The sequence below is a fragment of the Lycorma delicatula genome, chromosome 3 (assembly GCF_047948215.1).
Source record: "Lycorma delicatula isolate Av1 chromosome 3, ASM4794821v1, whole genome shotgun sequence".
Lineage (NCBI taxonomy): Eukaryota > Metazoa > Arthropoda > Insecta > Hemiptera > Fulgoridae > Lycorma > Lycorma delicatula.
The window spans coordinates 62,456,136-62,476,769 of record NC_134457.1 but is presented as its reverse complement, the minus strand read 5'-3'; the positions used below and the strand labels follow the sequence as shown (position 1 = coordinate 62,476,769).

Here is a 20,634-nt window from a genome sequence, read left to right as displayed (position 1 = left end):
TATTCTTCCCTTGTTCGTAACATTTTCTTCCTCTTCATATTCATCTTGTCATTTTTTTAAGATATATTTTATCATGTTTTCTTTATTTTTCCTGTACGATTGTTTCTTTTTCATTTTTGATTATTCACCAAATAGTCCAATAATAAAGCTGAACATTTTACACTGTAAGTTCGAAATTAACATTTGTAAGCAGTATACAGGAGTTAACTAAACGGAACAGTTTAATTAGTATTAGCTTTTATACAACACACCAGAAATTAACTTTTTTTAATTAGCAACTGATGAAGATATTAATAATACTGATCCAGTAATATGAGTAATAAAGGATCTTTTACTCTATCCTAATACTACATGCAAGATTGTTGAATTAATAATTGTATAAATATTTGATATTAATAAAAACTAATATTTCTGCACTTGTGTAACTGTCCACTTTATTAGAGAATTGGAGGATTGTATCTCACTTTCAGATGAAGTAAGTTTAAATGAAGTGCAGCAAAAATTGTGTATATGTAATTTAATAGGTGTAAAAGGAAGTCATGTGGTATCCATATCATATTTTTTGTTAATAACTTCATGTTTGAATAAAAAATATGAAATAAAGAATATGGTTAAAGTATGACCATTGCATAATATTGTATAATTTGTATTCATGTTATTTATTACATTGTTTTATATGTTTACGTGAAATGTATTTTTTACTTATTTTATAGTACTCTATCCTGTAACAGGTTTTTTATGAATCTAGATGAAATAAATTTTATATTTATTATGAGAGTAGTAAAAATCATTAAAACTACATATTACTAACTTAATATCAAACATTCCACCAACCATGGATGAAGTAAGATATTTCTAATTTACCTAACTTGTAAGTCTATAACATAGGTAACTTTGTTCATACAAATCTTCAATTTCATTATATTTTTCAGTGATTAAGGTGTTACATAATATGAAATATTAGAGGGTTTTGTATTGTAAACTTGCAAACTTTAAATGACAAAAACCTAAGTATAACTCATTCACTAATTAAGCAAAGATAAACTATTAATTTTCTTTGGATTGATAGTTAACCATAAAAGATGAAATTAAGGATTTAATAAGACCTAAAATGTAAAATGAAATCAATTTCCTTTTATTTGAAATAGAAACATATTATTATAAATAAAGATCCTACTATAAAAGGTCATTCAAATAAAAAAAAATGTTACTTAGCCACTTTTTTAAAGGTTAAATAGAAGGTCTTTAATTTCTGAATTTGATAAGTTGTATTTCAAAATATGATTATATATTATGAATAATATATATTTTCAAGTGGCTTCTCCTTTGTTAATGTCAATCCTTTTTCCAAATGAATTTTTATGACCTATGAATTGTCTTACATGATTTAAAATGTTATTTTATTTTTTGGGTTAATATATTAACTGATTTCTATTAAGTAACATGCAATGAACATTTCCCATCAAATGCAAATTAACAAAGCAGATATCTAGTCAAAATGTTCATTGCTGAAAAAAAAGTATGAAACTTGATATGAGTAATATTTAATTGACTATTTATTTATTTATTTTTAAGACTATATATTTATTTTTAAGACTATTTAAGAGACTATTATTTTTATTTTTGTGAGGTTAGGCCCAGTCATTTTTACTCAAAATTTCATGACAAAATTTGAGTTCAAGAACTTTCAACTATTTATTCTAAAATAGATGGTTCAGAAAGACATTATGAAAAAATTAGGCTTTTATTTTACAAAAATATAAAATAACTGAAATAAATTATAATTAGTTCTGCATTAAACAGATAACCCACCTTGAGCTCAAGTAAGCAAGTAAATGTAAGGGTAATTTATAACAAAATTAATTATAGTTTATATAGCATCTTTGTTTTGAAGTTTATGGTTCAAAGGCAACACATGTTAAAAAAAAGATAAAAACAAATGTATAACAACTGCAGGTATTGTGTTAGAGAAAGGCATTTCTTTGTGAAGATATAGCTTAGTTCTTGTTTCTCTCCCTCCTCATTAAATACTTTCTTCTTTAATTATATTTCTTATTCATCTAAAATTCATTTTTTCAGTACAGTTATCTCTTGAAAATGCTCCTTATTTCATTATGTGGTATCCTATTCTCTAATCTCTGTTACTTACAAAACACTACTAAAACACACACTGAATCTTGTTTTCACCTAGAACCTTAAAATGAGAATTCAAACTCAATCACTCATGTTCAAAACTCTTTCCTTAACTAACACTCACTTAACAGGTGACTAATATAAACTATAATTTTTAGCTCTCTTGTTCTTCTCTCTCCAGTTCTTTTAGTATACCTTTAGCAAACGTCTCAAGTGGCATATAGCCTTCAACCAATTCAACCTTACTTTCAGTATTCCCTTTCTCAGTTGGGTATATTCTTATGACATCTCTCAGTCTATTTTTCATATCCACAAATAGAGGATGGCTGAAGAAAACATATCCAGTGGCCTCTTCTGTTATTGCAGTTGGGACACCTTGATATTTCTTCTAAGTGGGTGTGGTTGAGCCTGGAAGCACAAATGACAAGAAAGTAGTTGACTGAAAAACATCTCATCTCTACACTGTTCCTGCTGATCCACAATTTTAGAAATCAATTTGTAGGTTTATTTCCCAGAGTTATTCAGATTCCTTTGCCATGTTAATACACAACAATCCTAAAATTGCTTAAATGAGTGCACATTCTTTTGATTGTTGACATTGTAACATGATTTCTTTAGTTGAGTATATAGATGATCATTCTATTTGATGAAAATGTTTTCTGTCGTTTTAAAATTTACTATTATTAGTCATTTGACTGATTCAACTGTTTTAATAACAATAGTTAATTGATGAAATTAATAATGATAGTGAGTGAATGCAACATCTTTGGTTTTTATATACATATATAACAAAATAGCATTAAAAAAAAAATATTCACATAGGAAAACAATAATTACAATTTTTTTTTTTAAATAGTAATTTATTTTATGTACCAAACAGTGTTTATATCACAACTTTATTTTAATTCTAAAGACAAAGAAAAATATTTTTAAAAACATTCAAAATATTAAACCGTGTAACTGTGTTACATATATTAAGGTCAGGGATTATCAAAAGTTATTTATATGCGTTTCAATTAGCTGTTGTTCATTTAAACTTTTCTTTTGTATATAAACAACTAGTTTAATAAAAAAATAGTTCTTTGAAGTTGTATGTTTCTTATTTTTAAATTGTACAACGTTTAAAATATAATTTGAATAATATTTCTACCTTTAAAAATATTCCATCTACATAATTTTAAGGCAATTAAATTTTAAATTAGTAATAGTAGTTAGTTTTTCATCTCTTTACTTTTAACAAGTAGGAGTTCATACTTACATCTCATGCTGGCAAGTGGTTGCTGTCACACTGTAGATTTTAAGGTATACATTAAAAAAGCTGCCCCAGATTAAAATTTGTCACTTAGTTTTAGGGAATGTTCTGCTCATGGTATTTACTAGCACAATGTTTTAATTATGCACAGAGTAAATACATTATAAAATTGTGTAATGCTTTTATAGTCTCATAAATGTGCATTATTTAATATAAAGTCTCCTTGTTTATCTAATTTTTTTATCTCCATGATTTTTTTTTCACAAATATTTCAAAATCAATAAGTTCTTTCTGACATTTACAACAAATGCCCTAAATCTGGTTAGAATCATATACATAATTCATTAATTATAATGTGAAGATTTTGGTTGCAGTCTTTGCTTCATTTGGATTGCAACTTTAATTTGTGAAAGTAAAGAATAATCAGCTACAGTGATGGTTAAAGACACTAAGTCATATTAATACAGTGGCATGAGCAAGGAACAAAAATAATACAATGAAAAAATGTATGGACCAATGAATAACTAAATGTAACACATACATAAATGAAGTTGGCCTGCCTAGCCTCTAATGGGGAACTACCAAGGGGATCCCTCACCAGGACTACGGTCTTACATTTCCTCCCCAGAGGTGCTGCGAAGAAGTCCCCAACCAATCATTGATGGTGGGACGCCGGAGCCTTCCACCTCTCCTGGACAGGCTGTCCCCCACAGACACCATCAGCACTGAGCACGCATCTTCATGTCACAGGTGAAGTCTTGCATCCCCTATCTCCTGGGTGCATTGTCTATGCAACCAAGAGGAAGGACACCAAGGCCTCTTGCCGGCAGTCCTTCCGTAGATGACCAGCCTCACCACAGGTAATAAAATGGCCACTACGATCTCACCTGGTACACCTGGTGGCCTGGTTTCCAGCAGCGAAAACAAAGGTCGTCAAATGTTTATTTGTGTTTAGGTTTATTTACATATTTATGTTTTTATTTGTGTATGTGTTTATGTTTGTGGTAATGTTTCGGTTTAGTGTTTTGGTGTTAATTTGATAATTATTGTTATTTTATTGTATGTTTTTACATTTTATTGGATTTCAAGTTTATGTATTTAGGTTTTGTTTTGTTAGTTTATAGTTTGTTATTTTAGTGTCTTGCTTGGTGTTGCTTGTGGGACTCGCTTTTTCCTGTTTTCAGGTAGGTCTAGGGTTAGTTATTAGCTTAATCGGGATGATCTTATTTAAGACTATGAAAGTATTTGTAGGGTTAACTAGGCTAGTGTAGTACACTGATAGGAGTGTCATTCGTGGCATTCCCATCAGAGGTATCCTGACTGAGGCAATCAAGACTGGAAGATGTCTGTTACTCACCAGATTTGGCTCCTTGTTATTTCAATCTACTCCCGAAACTAAAGAGATGGTTTGTAGGAAAGAAATTTTCTGATGATTGTGATGCTACGAACTACTGATCATGAGCAGTTGAATAAATCATAAAATTTTGGATAATAAAAATGTTGTAGTGATCCTTGAACATTGATGAATTAAGTGCGTCAAATTTAGTAGGAAAAATAAATCTAATTTTATCTGAATATTTGTTTTTTTCTCATTTGTTTGCTTATTAAATAGCTTATGTCAATGCTAAAGTATTAGAAATGAATACAAAGGAAAGGACAAGTGCTGCATTAAAGCAATCAAATGACTGAATTTTCAAAATATTCCTGATGTCTTCTTAGTATTAGCAAAATTATGTCCTGAAATTTTTCTAAGATAAGTAAAGATTGTTTTTTTTTGCCAAATTTATAAATAATTTGTAATTTCATAAATTCTCTATGGTGCAATATGAAACTATAAAACTCGTTTTTTTTATCTTTACCTGTAAACCATGGAAAAAATGCTGAGTTTGGCCCACACCCTATTACATTATTTGCAGAAATCCAATCGGGAGGCAAATCCGGATAGTAATGTTAAATGGCAGTGTGCGGTGGCAATGAACTTTACTGATGGTGGAGAGGGGCCACCTGAGTAGGACGGCAAGTCGGCCGCCGACTGGAGAATCGAACAGACAGTGTTGTGGCTCAGAAGAGTGGCGAGTGGCGTGGTCAGTGAGATGTTCTGGTACCTGGGCCTAAGCCTCGTTCTACTCATAATCAGACCTGCCGTTGCCTACCACGACGCCGTAGTTACTGAAGGTAGGCCAACGTTATAAAAATCTTTTTAAGTATAAAAAAAACGCGTTTAAAGTAACGTATACACGAAAAACTTTGCATATAAACGGCAAATGGCAATGGTTATTTTCTTTTTAACTTTAATATAAAACTGTTATAAACTGTCCACACGTTATGATACATACACCAAAATTTAGTACTGCGCAAAAATTAAAACTAAAGATTTTGTAATTTAATTTTTTTTTTTAATTTTTACGCATGCTGGTCGAAAAAATTTGGCCACTAAATTAGCTCTTAATGTAAAATACAGTTATTTGTTTACAGTTATTAATTTAATTTTAGTAACTCGGTTCAAGTTTAACTTTTATTATTATTAAATTATAATTTTCACGTATATAAAGATTTACAATTTTAGATAGTCTATATTACATTTAATCCAATATAATTATAACATATTTGCCCTAATTATGAGTTTGTATTCATTTGCAAATAATGATACAATATTATTAATAAACATTATTATTACATTTTAAATACTTCAATAATCAATAAAATAATTTATTATTTATTTGCTTATATGAAACTATCAGTTTTATAGTTTATTTTAAAAGAACGTTTAATATAAAATATAAACATGCAGCTTTAAAATTTACACTGTACATTTTTACACATGCTGATCGAAAAGATTTGGCCGCTAAATTAGCTCTTAGTGTAAAATACAGTTATTTGCACTGTAAATTTACACTGCTTTAAAATTTACACTGTAAATTTTAAAGAGCTTTATTTAAAAATTTTGTACCTTCTTATAGAACAATTTATATTTTATTTTTAACTAATTAAAAGATTTGTGTTTGTTTCTTAACAGAAAAGAAGTTAAACTGATTATTTACGTATAAAAATAATACAAGTTACATAATAGTTTTTTGGCGCGTTTAGCATACATATTTTCTTTGTAAAAATTACATACAGAAGTAAAAAAAGAAGAAGTCGATGGAGAGTTTTAATCTTCCTAATACCTCCTTGTACGTTAGTTTGTACGGAAAATATGTAAAACACTCATTTTTATACACCATCAATTTTTAATAAATAAAATTTTAAATATAAAATACTAGTTCTGTTTGAATTTAAAATACCGCTAATGTTTGATTTTATCTCTCTTGAGGCAATCAAACATACTGGTTGAGGATATTTTGTTTGTTTTACGTAATTCCGTAGATCTTTACGTAAAAAAATGGAATATGTTTTGTAAACAGAAAAATAAAAACAAAATACTTGCCATTACTTTTATAAATCTTAGTTACTTTTTCATTAAACTTCCGATTGCAGTAAAGTGACATATTGCTTGGTTCAAATTATTTAATATTATTATTTATTATTGTGTTCAATTTTATTAATGATAAATTTAATTTACTATTAAATATTTCAATAAAAATTAATATTATTTTTATTTATTTATCTTTTTAATTCAGCATTCGATTGATTTATATTGTTTGTAAGTACAATGCTATACCAGTCTTATTAGTTATTTCGTGTTACTAGTTTTTAGTTGATACATGATCAATAAGCATATTTTTTTTGGTTTATACCTTTGAAAATTATAATTATAAAATAGTTATTAATTAAAATAATTATTTCTAATAAAATACAATTATTTATTTACATAGTAACAACAGGCTTACCGGCCCTCTTACAGTTACTAAATTAATAATAAATGAATTTTGAAGCGCGTGAAAATGCCATGCCTGACGGGGATTCGAACCCGGGACCTCCGGGTAATAAAATAATAATTATTTCTAATAAAATCTATTTAGATTATAATTTATTTTGTAATGTTTACGTTGTTTATTAATTTAAGAGTGGTGAACAATAGTAGAAATAATAACAGTAAGTATAAATATTATTATTTATGTAATTTATAGATGTGTAGACCAGCCTATTATTACAATTTTAATATTTTTTTTATAAATTAAATTTTTTAATAATTTAGTTTTATATAACCCAAAGATCTCGAACAGTAGTATGCGACTGAAATAAGCCAGATCGTATCTAAGAACCAAACCGGAGCCTTCTTCAACGTTATATTATTTATAACGTTGATTTTATTTATTCAGAAGCAATTAAAGTTTAACCTACTAAGTATTTAATTTGGAATATCTAAGACATGAATGTCTATTATTATTGGATACAGTTATAAAAGTTTCACTTTGAGTAAATTATATATTACTTTCAAGTCCATCCTATTAATTATTTTGCTGGATAATTAATTATTCATTAAATTAATTAGAAATTAATGTAATTTAATTTTAATGTTAATTAGTAAAATAAATGTCTTATGATTTAATATTTGTTATAAAATGAAGAACCAACTAGGTTTATTTTTAAAAAAAATTGTTTAAAAAAAATTTTAGTTGATTTTTACTATTTATAACAAAATATCAACATTAAAATTAAATAAGTCTAAAAAGAGTTAATTAAGTAAATTATTATCTGACAGGGTTGCTGCAATATCCGTCTGCGCGCAACATTTTTGTCAGTAGTTTATAATAATAGATTTTCAATTGATGACTGAAGATAACCCTTCTACAGATATTTTGACACATAATTTATGAATATCAGTACAGATGTTAAGGGTTTACTGGAATATCAATAGTTTTATACACCTATGCAAATGTATAGAAATATATATATATATATATATATAGAGAGAGAGAGAGAGAGAGAGAGAGAGAGAGAGAGATTTAATAACTTCTGTTGAATGGCGCAGTGAAGTGGAATTATAAAATAACTGGTCATCAGAATTTAACCATATTTTTAACTTAATATTTCGTAAACTTTAACTTCCACCAGAAAGAAAGAGCAATTCTCGCTAATACAGATGTATTTTGTACACGTATTTATTACATTCACTATCAAAATATGTTACAGCCTACACCCGTATATGTTTTTGAGCAAGTGGTTCGTTTTATGACTAAAATATCGTACATTTTGTTTGTGTTCGCGCGCGCGCGTGTGTGTAAGTGTGAGTGTTTTACCGTGCCATCGTAATCAGTATATGTTCATATAGGTTAAAATTTATACTTACGGTTTACTGCTTTACATTATCCTTCTTGTGAGCGCTTTTTCAATGATCTCTACCTTTTCAGGCGAGAGAAATTAATAATATAAACTTATCAGAATAATTGTCAAATTTTTTTTTTTTTAAATGCAATATTTATATCTGTCAGATAATGAATATATATGAGTATTGAGATAGATATTAAACTCAAAGAATTAATTACAAAACTTAATTATATAAAACTTATAAATGAATATGTTGTATAACCCTTAAGGCAGACTAATACAGACAAACTTGAAATCCTTTATTTCCATTCAAGTAATTCAATTATGAATCTTAAAATTTAATAAATCTTTTTTTGTCATTTTAGTAAACTGTTACGGCTCATTACACAACGTAAAATTCAACAGCCATGACACTGACAACAGCAGTTCCGCTTTGTTGGTAGACCAAATTACCCCTATTGTTACAATTCGTTACTCCACAAGAGGTAAAAACACCAAATTTATAAAAGCTTCAGATACACATTTTTACTCTGGTAACCTAAGCGAAATCAAGGAATTTTATAAAGGAAAATTTCTTTACTGAGTGCGAATCAAACTTAAAATTTGCAACTTCAATTCCAGCTTTGTGATTCTATTTTTAATTGACTTACTTCAATTAAAAAACTCATATACAGGTGACTTCAAATTTCTAATGAAAGTTTAAAAATCGGTTTCGGGGTTACTCCAAATCGATTTAATACTATTCTCTTTTCATAGTTTACTGTGTGGTAATGAATAAATTTGCTGATACTTACGTCATTTACGGAATTGATTTACTTCTTTTAAAGTTCTGTAAAATGAAAAAAAATATATATATTTGTTTTTTTTCTTAATTTATACTTCTTAAAGTTAAGAAAAATTAATAAATCATTATATTAAAACATAAAACAAATTGTTTATTAAATAATAACGAAATAAATCGCACATTTATGAGCTGAATTTATAACTAACGATTTTTTAAATTATGTATACTGAGTTGCATAAACACAGGGTAAGCTTAATCAGCAAGATTACCAATTTCTTCTTTTTTTTTAATGAACAGATCAAGTTTCGATTTTCTTTTCTCCCTTATATACAAGCATATATGTTTGTATTCGAATGCGTAAATGATTCAGATATTATCTTTAAACATTGAATATCAATGACATCAAAGAATGCAAGTTGCATCTTCCGTTATTTGTGATTCAGATCAGAATTCATATAATGAAGAAAGAAGTAAAACATGGGCTAGTACAAAGGAATGTTGCCAACCAGATTTACAAGTTATATTGCTGATTTAGATCGTTGACCGGTACGGTTTGTTTTAAATGGATGCAATTATCAACAGATGGATTTTTCCTTCTGGCTACATCGGAAACTAAATGCAGTTCTTGTTTGATACCTTCATATAATCAATCTACTGATGGTCTCAAACGTAATCGATTACTTTAAGTCTCATAAAATTTTTGTCTTACAGAAGATTTAATCGCCTATAACGTATTCGAACTCATTTATGCAGAAACTCATTATGTGTGTTATCACACACACACACACACACACACACACACACACACACACACACACACACACACACACACACACACACACACACACACACACACACACACACACACACACACACACACACACACACACACACACACACACACACACACACACACACACACACACACACTATTAATATAATTTACTTATTACCTACTAATTTGATTATACATTTTTATATATAAAATTTGTTTTGGTCCAAGTAAATTAAACTTTTGTTATTTATCTTCCTTATTCTGATCAAGATATAACTTTGGATTAACGATGGCAAATGGGTAAATTTGTAATTTTATCTCTTCAAAGAACAATAAATTTTATTTTATTTAGATATGTTAGTATAATTATGAGCTTAAATAATTTCATATTTCAATTTTTTTTTTTTATCACATCAACAGTTTGTTTCAAACTACCTAAATGATTGCATCAGAAGTTACTTCGGTCCACATTTCTTACGGTAATCAAATAACCAAGACTAAATTAAATATTATTTTTATGATGCTTTATACAAAATATTTCGTAATTTTATTAATTGTCTAGTTTAAAATTCATTGTTTCTTTAATGAAATTCAAAACGTGAAAGAATTTAATTGAATTAGAGTTATATTCAATTTAATTAATTGTCTTCCTGACATAATTTATTTAAAATTCATGACTTACTAAAATAAATCAATTTATTCATTTTCATACGAGAGCAAATTTATATTTCGCATGAATACATGTGACTTTTGAATATAATATTTATGTAAATCAACCTGATAAACTGGAAATTTACGAGTAGGTAGACCATATTTCTTTTTTTTTATTTATAGTCTACAGACGCACACCCGCGCACATTGAATAAAATTATATAACTATTAAAAATAGAACGAAAAGAAAATATGTTCTGTAAGTATCAATTTAAGAATGAAAAATAAAACAAAATATTTAATTTACAGAATTTGAAATTAATATTAGTTTTTATTCCATTTTTTATTACGTTTTAAAATTACTTTTTTTTAAAGATACCAGGATTTACAGCGTAATATCTCATTAAAAAAGAAAAAGATTACTTGCGCACCATTTCGTTGTATTGATCTTGGGAGAAATGGAATATATTGGACATTAATTTGAGCGATCCTTTTATTTAGATTACTTCAAAAAAGGAGATTCTCGTTCTAATTCTTAAGTTTTTTTTATTTGCTATAATATATATATATATATAGAGAGAGAGAGAGAGAGAGAGAGAGAGATAGATAGAGAGAGCAAACCTAAACAGTTATATATATATATATATATATATATAACTTCACAATCAGTTTTATCAATTTCGATGATTCTAATTTTTATTTTATAGACGAAGTTACTTTGGTTACTCCGTAGTAAGATTCTTCCAGATTTCTTCTTCATTAGCGGAAAATTTGTTAAAAAATTAGATGATTTGCATAAAATGGTGAAATATATACATTTTAAGTTTTTTTCATTATCATTGCTTAGTATCTGATTGTAACATATTAATATACGTTACAATCAGATATAACATTCAGCATTATTTTCATAATATAACATTATAGATATAACATTCAGAAATAATTCTGATATTCAAAAATTTTAATGTTTATGCAAAATTTTAAGAAAATAGAAAACTTGAAATAATAAAAGCATATTTCTTCATTGCAGGCAGTCTTGGCTCAAGTTCAGTAATAGTTAATAAATGACGTTTTTCTTTCTGCATTACTTTCCTTATTTTTATCAACATATATATTTCTCACCTTTGCCATTTCTTACAAATGTTTTTTTTTTTTTTTCAATTGGACAGCGGTTTTTGGAGACCTACCCATATTTTAAATAAGAATAAAATTAAAACATTTTAAATAGAATATTCTTTAAAGAAAAAATAAAACTGATTCAAAAAATGCGTTAGGGATAAAAAATAGTCCAATCAATTTTCCTAGCTTCCAAATCTTGCAATAGGCACAAAATAAAAGTTGTTTTCAGCTTGCCGATCATTTAAAAAAGTAGAACATTAAAAGAAAAATTCAATATTATTCTTTAGTTCTTACTCCATATGAAGTAATTTTTATTAAAATATTGCTTTTATTTTATTGTCGCGGTTCATTCTGCATGTATTTATTTTTCTCTTCTTACGTACTTTCCTTGTTGATATTCAGATATACTTAGAGAGAACGTTTTACAAATAAAAGAACATTTTGCATATGGTTTAGTTTTTTTTTATAAAGTAAGCAACATATTTTATAATATAGTTGTTTCAAATACTGTTGCTTTGTTTTCTCTTTCCAATCATTTTTTCCTATTCTTACCAAGTTTTATTACATATTTATAGAGAAACTGATGTAAACCTAAGAAAAACCATCTACTGTTTTGTTTATATTGATCAGGAGAAATGGTCAGACGTTAATATTAGCTGTAATTTTGTTGTTTCGTTTCAGAATCACGAAAATGATAGAATGATAATTAATTACAAATATTTAAAATTATAGAAATAAGTTTAGTTACATAACTAAACCTATTTTTTCAGTTTGTAATAATAAGTACCTTACTTATTAGTAACTCTAATTATCTTTTACGAAAATTCATTAAACAGAAATTCAACATTTTTCAGAAAAGAAAAATTATTTAAATTAAATATTCAACTCGTTCTTGAAGTATGCTCAGATCTGTGAGAAAACAAGTTAAGATAATGATTTTAATTATGTGGGTCATGATTATTTCTTTGAAATTCTAAGAGCTACAAAAAAAAAGATTGAGACAAATTTTCTGGCATTTCTACATAGAAGAGAAATGCACCAAAATAAAGTAAAATGTTAGAAATCATTCCCCCCTTTTTCCAATATTTAAGAAGGTTTGTTACAAATTATGTACTGCAAAAATTGTTAAATATATTTTAATAGTGTAGCGAAAATATTTTAATAGTCTAGGAGTTAAGTGAATTTTTTTTAAACAACTATACTAAAGTTATCATATAACTTTTGTTTACGATAAAATAAAATATTCACGATAATAATGAACTTATAAATTATTTAACTTAGTTAATTACATTACTGATATTTATTATTTTACCATGTAACTGAAATTATTATTTTTATTATTGTAATATAACATTAAAGCTTGTAGAAATCCAGCTTTTACTACACGGTTGGTTTTCGAATGCGAAAACCAAGTGTAAAAAATTTCATTATTGTGTTACTGTTTAATCATAAAATACCGATCTCCGTGGCGGAGTGGTAGATTCTCGGCCTTTTATCTGAACTCCCAGGTTTTGGTCAGGCAATGCGTACAAAATTCTCATTTTCATATTCACACGTAAAAAGAAAAGAAAAATAGAGAGTGAATAAAAAAAAAGAGAAGTTTCCTTATTGAATATTCTTCCTCAGTCTTAGATTTCAGATAAAGCAATCGGCCAGTTCACTTATCATTTTTGTTCAGTTATATTTAAATATTGTTTTACTGCGCGAATACAAATTGCATTAACACTGTAAACGAAGTATCATACTACTTAAGAGACATATTATTGTAGTTTCATTCTGATGAAAAGTAATTTAATTTAAATATAGCATATATTTAAAATGTAAAACCTAGGAAGAATATTTAACAAGGAAACTTCTGTATATATGTTTTTATTCATTCCAAATTCTTTTTTTCATTAATAAAAGTTATAATTCATCCTGAAACCTTTTTTCATTATATTAATTAAAATAAAATGAAAAAGAAGAACATATGTTAATAAAACTGATAAAAAATACTTACAAAAATGTTTTCTTAAAAGTTTTAATTTATCTCACTCAAAAAAAAATTTATTTTTTTAGATTTTTATTAAATATTTTGAAATAATATTTCTGATGGTGGTGGTTTCATAAAAAAATACCCATTTTAACTTAATCTACATTTAGCAACTTTTTTCTCGTATTTTTTATCTTATTTAAATTTAATTCCATGATTTTATAATTGGTGAAGGTTTATTAAATAAATAAAAAAATAAGAGAAAATTACACGTGGCTCAAATAATAAAATTTCTTTGTAAATGAATTTATTATTATTCAAAAAGTTATCATAATGATATGAATCATTTATCTTAATACGAATAAGACTACACATATATAATATTTAACAAATAAGATAATATTTATGAGTTTTTTTCTCACTCCGTGGAGAGTGAAACAAAGCAGGATCTCCGGGGTTGAGTTAAAAAAATCTATTGTTAAATCTGGGAGTGAGCGCAGCATGAATCACTTCAGTGTTTGGTGTTGTTTACAGTCAACCATATGCAAATCAAGGAATTTGGCTGTGTCACTCTTGTTCTTCCTTACGTTAATATTTGAACTTACACTCTTCGACAGGATCGCTTTGTTTTGCCTACAGGTACAACAGTATTGTACTAATACATAAATAATAGGCGTGTCGTAACGTACGTTACAACAGAAATAAATACTCATAGTACTTAAATTATTACTAGCTTTTAACCGTTGATTTATGAGCAAAATTTGTACTATTCTGTGATTTCACTATAATTTGAACTTCCCCAATTTTTACCTTTTTTAATTTCTTCTGATACGTTTCCGTATATGAATATCAAAAGAAAAATACATAAACGGAAGCAAAATTTTAATTCTCTAGAATACATAATAAGTTTATTATTGCTGTTGTTATAGCGCTGTCAATAGAAGCTTATTAGGTCCATAAGATCTTATGAATATCTGTTTATCGTTTCTAATTGAACCGTAGTTACAATAGATTAAGAATAAGTATTTAATAATTAACTACTTTTTCCTGTAGAAGCCACATTGAACGATTTTTTAAGTAGCTACTTTAAAAGTAGCAATTTTAAAAAGAAAAGAAAAACTATACTTCGATAATTTTTTGTACAAATATGTGAAGATTCCTACTAACTCAACAATCGTATTAATTGGTATAATACAATACTCGACGTAAAAAGTGTTTAGAATGTTAGCGTTTTAATTATTACGGATAATAATACCGTAAGAAACATTTAACATTTTTATATTTATTTATTTATTTATGAAGTATCTTCAAGTTGTAATTACAGTTATTGTATTTTTATTCTGGATGAGAGGCAAACTCTGTCGTGTATGATTATTATCAAGCCTGAACGGAGTTCGAACCCACAACCTTTCGAATGAAAGAGAGAGACGCTATCGCTCTGTCATGAAGGTCGATGTATAATTTATATCGGTCTGATATAATTTGGTTTATTTTTATCAATTACAGTCGGCGATGATATTAATAAAAAAACGATAAACCTTTGCAACAATAAACCTAGAAACATTTTATATCACCTTTTTAATAAATTACTTCAAAAGATTTACCGATATCTATTTACTGATGTTGGTGTTCTCACCATGACGTCGACTGATATTACTATTAGCTACCATTTTAAATTAGTCAGTCATCATTTAGAACATAGTAAAAATGTATATAGAATTTAAATTGTATCTGTTGTTTTATAATGCCGTTGCTGTGTAATCATACATTTCATAAAGGTCAAGTATGTTAAAGTGTGATCTTTTTTTTGTGTGTGCGTATCAGCATCGTTGGTTTCAATGCTGATAGATTTGTGATTTGTGTCTATGAGTTGGTTGGCGTTAACTGTGTTGCTAAGGAGTGAAACAGAAAACAAGACAGACTAAATAAATAGTCACAATTCAAAAACAGTACACTTTTCGACTGCGTACTAAATATATTTCTGCCTAATAAAAAAAAATCTACCAATAATAACATTAATTGACACCAGTGTGAGAACAGCAACACCAGTCGTAGAAGATAGTCGCAATAAAAACTGAGACGTTATAAAGTAAGTTATTATAATTATTAAATTATAAAATTTGGTTCGGTGTGTCATTAGAAAATTTTAAATAATATCTTCAAATTTAAATAATTTTCAATTAAAAAATAACTTTTATATCCAAAAATTGGTCAAAAAAACATAAATGATGATTTTAAAATACCTTTCGCTGCAAAATAATTTTTACCGTTAATAAAATAACTGATTTTTGTTACGACATTATTTACCGTTATTAAGAAAAGTCCTGTAGGCTAAAATTCTTTCTTTATATTTATATATTAATATAATATTAAAAGTTATGTTATTATAATCTAAATTTTATAAGTATGAACAACAAAAAAAAATTATCTAATAATTATATTTAATGATTTATGAAAAAAAGGTAATCTAAACAACATATTGGATGTTCGGCTACAACTTGAAATTCGTTTTAATACAGTTAACATTTTTCATCCGTATAATTACCAGATATTTTACTGCTCACCCAGAGATATTGCATTCCTTGGACCATCCGAACGGTAATTAATATCTTACGGGCAATCTATCTAGGTCAAAGCTAGAATTTTATTTTTCAAAACAGGCATAGAAGTATATTCGCAGATTAACTCTGTTTTTAGTTATTCTTTATTTCATTTTCTTTAGCATCCTTCAGTATTGTCATTACCCTACAATTGAACGTTGCATTTGTACTTTTTCATTACGTTATACAATTTTCTGGTATTATTTATTACTGCATTATCTTACAGATTATTGGTTATTCATTCTATAAATTGTTGATATTTAACAGTAAGTAGCTTGTGGTCTATGATCTATCATAAAATTTGTAGCTGTTGTAATTAATTCCATTGGTAAATTCAATAACTGAATTAAGTTAAAATATGGAATTTTACAAGGAGTTTTTCTTCATTTACAGAAGATTTACAATACAATTTGAAATCACAATTTTATGTGTGGGGGTCTGTAAAACTATTTTGTTGTTATAAAAATGTGTTACTTTTAACAATTTTTTCTGTTGTTGCTTTTGTGTTTTTTTCTTGTGCTTTTTGTGTTCCTGTCGCTAAAAAATGGCACTTCGAATATATTTTAAATTTCTCTAAAAAAAAAAAAATAAAATAGTAATAGAATTAAATAATACCATACCAGGTGAAAACAGTCTGAAACGCCTCGAGTCATATCAATGTACTGGATTAGAAATAGTTTTTTAATCAGGCTTTTTAAACGTTACTTTATTTTGTTTAAAAAATCTGAGAAAAATAATAAAATACGTCAATTATATGCGTTAAAATTAACAATATCTCTTTACACATTACATACTGTTTATGTAAAGTGATATGTGTCTTATAATAAGGAACAAGCAGTTACCTCTCTCATCTTTACGTTTACGATACTGATGTATATCGGGTTGCATAAAAGCAGGCTGAATAGTTTTTATACGTTTTATTGAGTTTTATTTCTGATTTTACCGTAAAATAAATCTTACGTCAAATCAGATTTAAAATTTTATGTGCTTTATATAATTTTACCAGGTTTTGGATTTACCTACCTTTTAATACAAAAATGTACACTTAATAAATATTTTAATAAAAGTAATATTGACGGAAAAAAGTGAAATATTTAATCATATCAATTCTCCGGATTTTTTTTACTCACAGTAATCCTAATTAAAGAAAATTACCTTTAATTACACCGGAATTTCATTGATACAAACTTAAAAAGCGTATGAATTTCTTTTTTAATGAGCAGTCAATCGCCGTGAAGAGTGGTGAAGCTTCTTAATATTTTGAAACTTATCTTGTGATTCCCGAAAGAAATATTTCAGGTAGAAAAATCCTAATGATTCCATTTTGATGAAATTTAAATAATGAGTATGAATATTTATGATTTTTCCTATATTTTTCTAAAATATAGGCAAAATCTTTCTTTTTATTGTCATGAAAGTATAAAAGTTATACTACATTGAATATAATGCATCATGATTTAATATAAGAAAGAAATTAGGTTATTTCTCTTTGGAATGATATATCGTGTATCATTTTTACTACTACTGAAGAGAACTAATTTTTATATTATTTTAAAAATGTTTTTCTTTAGATAGAACCAGAAGGAAAGGAGTTCTAAAACAAAGGATAATTGTTTACGTGTTTTTAATCTGAATTAACATTATCCTGGCAACATGTAATAAATAAATATTTATACAAATTTATTTGTAGTACGTACTTATGCGCTCGGACGTGAGTAAGTATTTATGTAAATTGGAAAAAACTCATTTATATATTGTGTTTTTAAATTTTTTGCATGAGGTTTTGAATTTAATGATTGCTGGTATCCCGATTTAAGTATTCAATTGACATTTCAGCACATAAATTATTTATTTTAGGAAACTGTATTAAAATTTGGCCTTGCTTGTTGAGACAAGTTAACAAGGGAGGAATTGTACTGGACTTTCTGAACCGGTTTTTTAAGTTATTGTCTAAAATTCGACCAGAATCACTGCTTTTAAAAAATATAATAATAAGATACCGGGAATGCATATATTTAAAAATGTTTATGATACATACGAATGTATGTATGTCAATATTTAAATATATAAATATTGACTTACAAGTTTACAAAAACTATATCAAATAGCCCTAAACTTATATATTTAAAAAAAATAAAGATTGCTTTGAAGGACTAATATAAGCACATATTTATTTTATTGACATATATATATATATATATATATTAAATATTTTTATAAAACATGTACTAAAAGACAAGGTTGATTTTTGTTCCGCTTCGTTTGCAAATTCTACTTTACCGATTTCTGTAATACTAATTTTAAATTAAACTTTTAACTTATATTTTTTTCTTTTTAACCACTTTTTGTGCACTCGATCCTCTTACGTAAACCCTGGGATTAATTCATTATTAAACCGTGTGACGGTTTTTCTATCTTGAGTGCCTCGTTTGAAGCGTTTTGGAAATACCCAGAGCCCAGCTGATTTTCACAACTCATATCTTTTAAACAACGAAAACTTTTATATAGCTACGACGTTTTATATTTGTTATTGCAAACAAGAAGACATATTATAAATTAAAAAAAACACGACAATCAAAAAAAAATTGCTGACAAACATTGATTTGCTTCTTAATATAGGATAATAAAGAGCCTGTAAGTGGTAATCAGTTCAGCTCAGCTGTTGAGCTGTTACGGTGGAACAAATATACATGCATACAACTTACGTAATTTACCCTAAATACACACCTATTTGGATAGTCGAATAAAAATTACGCATTTCAAATTAGAAGCGTACTATTAAAATTTTTAGTATTGGAATACGGCGAATTGTATTTTGGCAAAACTTCAAATGGAAGTTTAACTTATTGCGACTTTAATAGTTCAATAGTAATTTAATCGTGGATCACATGATGGCATTTTATAAAGACTATTTGAATAATGAGTAGAAGTAGCAGGATAATAATCTACAACAGCTTAGCTAATTCTAATAGACGCTAATAAATAATAATAGCCCGAAGATTAATTATGGCTTCTTATATTTGGTGCTACATATTTTTTTCTATGTGTTTAAAACTTATCTCGATTCATATTACGGTAAATTTTTAAGGTGGTCTTATTTTAGTTACCGACCACGTTTATTTTACTCAATTTAGAGTAAAAATAAAAGTACTGTTATAATCAATTTCATTTAATTTGTATCACTAATAGGTCTGAGAATAGTAGAAATCATCTGATTTTATATTGAACTAGCTCTACCCGCCACGCTTCGCTGTGGCACATTGTGGTTGCATGGATGAGAAATGAGAAACAAAACAAAGCATACGTTTCATAGAAGTTTAATTTTGCAATACTTGTGGATATACAATATTTTTTGTTTTTCCACTGTCTGCGTAGACATAAAGGCTATCTGGTTTGCCGACTCGGGAACACGTAGCATATAGTTGCCCATGTGAGAAGCAATCCGCATCTAAATCTAAACCACTTAATTCTAAAGATTGACCTTGAGCTTTATTGATTGTGATTGCAAATGCCGATCGAATTGGAAATTACAATCTTTTAAATTAAAATGGTGTATCGGTCGGGATTATGGGTATTCGAGGAATGAGGACATCTTCACCTTTGAAAGGCCCCGTTAAAATCGTTGCTTCCACTACGTTATTCATCAATTTCTTAACTGCAAGTCGCGTGCCGTTGCAGAGTTTTGGCTGAATTATATTCCGCAACAGGATAATTGTCATTTTTTGATCGAACCGTTGCTAGAATCAATCTAATGAAGAATGTTTTCCCAGTTCCTCCTGGCGCATCCAAGAAGAAGGTCCCCCCAACTCCGTCATTTATCATTTGCATTATGCGATCATAAATGCCTTTCTGTTCACGCGTTAATTTGGGAATGTTTGATTGGACATATGACTGAAGATCACCAATGTTGTAACTCTGTTCACGGCGTAAATCCACATCAAATGAAGCAATCGCAGCTCGGGTGGGTGCTGGCATTCCCAATTGACTAAGAACTTTATTTGCAATATCTAAGCACTTGATAAATATCTTCAATATTTATCAATGCTTCATTGTAAATGCTTCTGTATATTCCATGGTCATATTGGTATTTTCTAGGCGTACTCTATGCAAAATATCCTCAGCCATATGTGATCGATA

The 20,634-nt window shown here is 27.5% G+C and overlaps 1 protein-coding gene across 1 annotated transcript in view; it reads left to right on the top strand.

The window, feature by feature from the left end:
- Positions 1-5,425: 5,425 nt before the first annotated feature.
- l(2)k05911 (CLIP and Tryp_SPc domain-containing lethal (2) k05911) overlaps positions 5,426-20,634 on the top strand; it is a 106,053-nt gene continuing 90,844 nt past the window's right edge. The window contains exon 1 of the mRNA XM_075359902.1: positions 5,426-5,560. Coding sequence (XP_075216017.1) covers positions 5,479-5,560 — 82 coding nt within the window. The 5' untranslated portion in view covers positions 5,426-5,478. The remainder of the gene's footprint in view (positions 5,561-20,634) is intronic.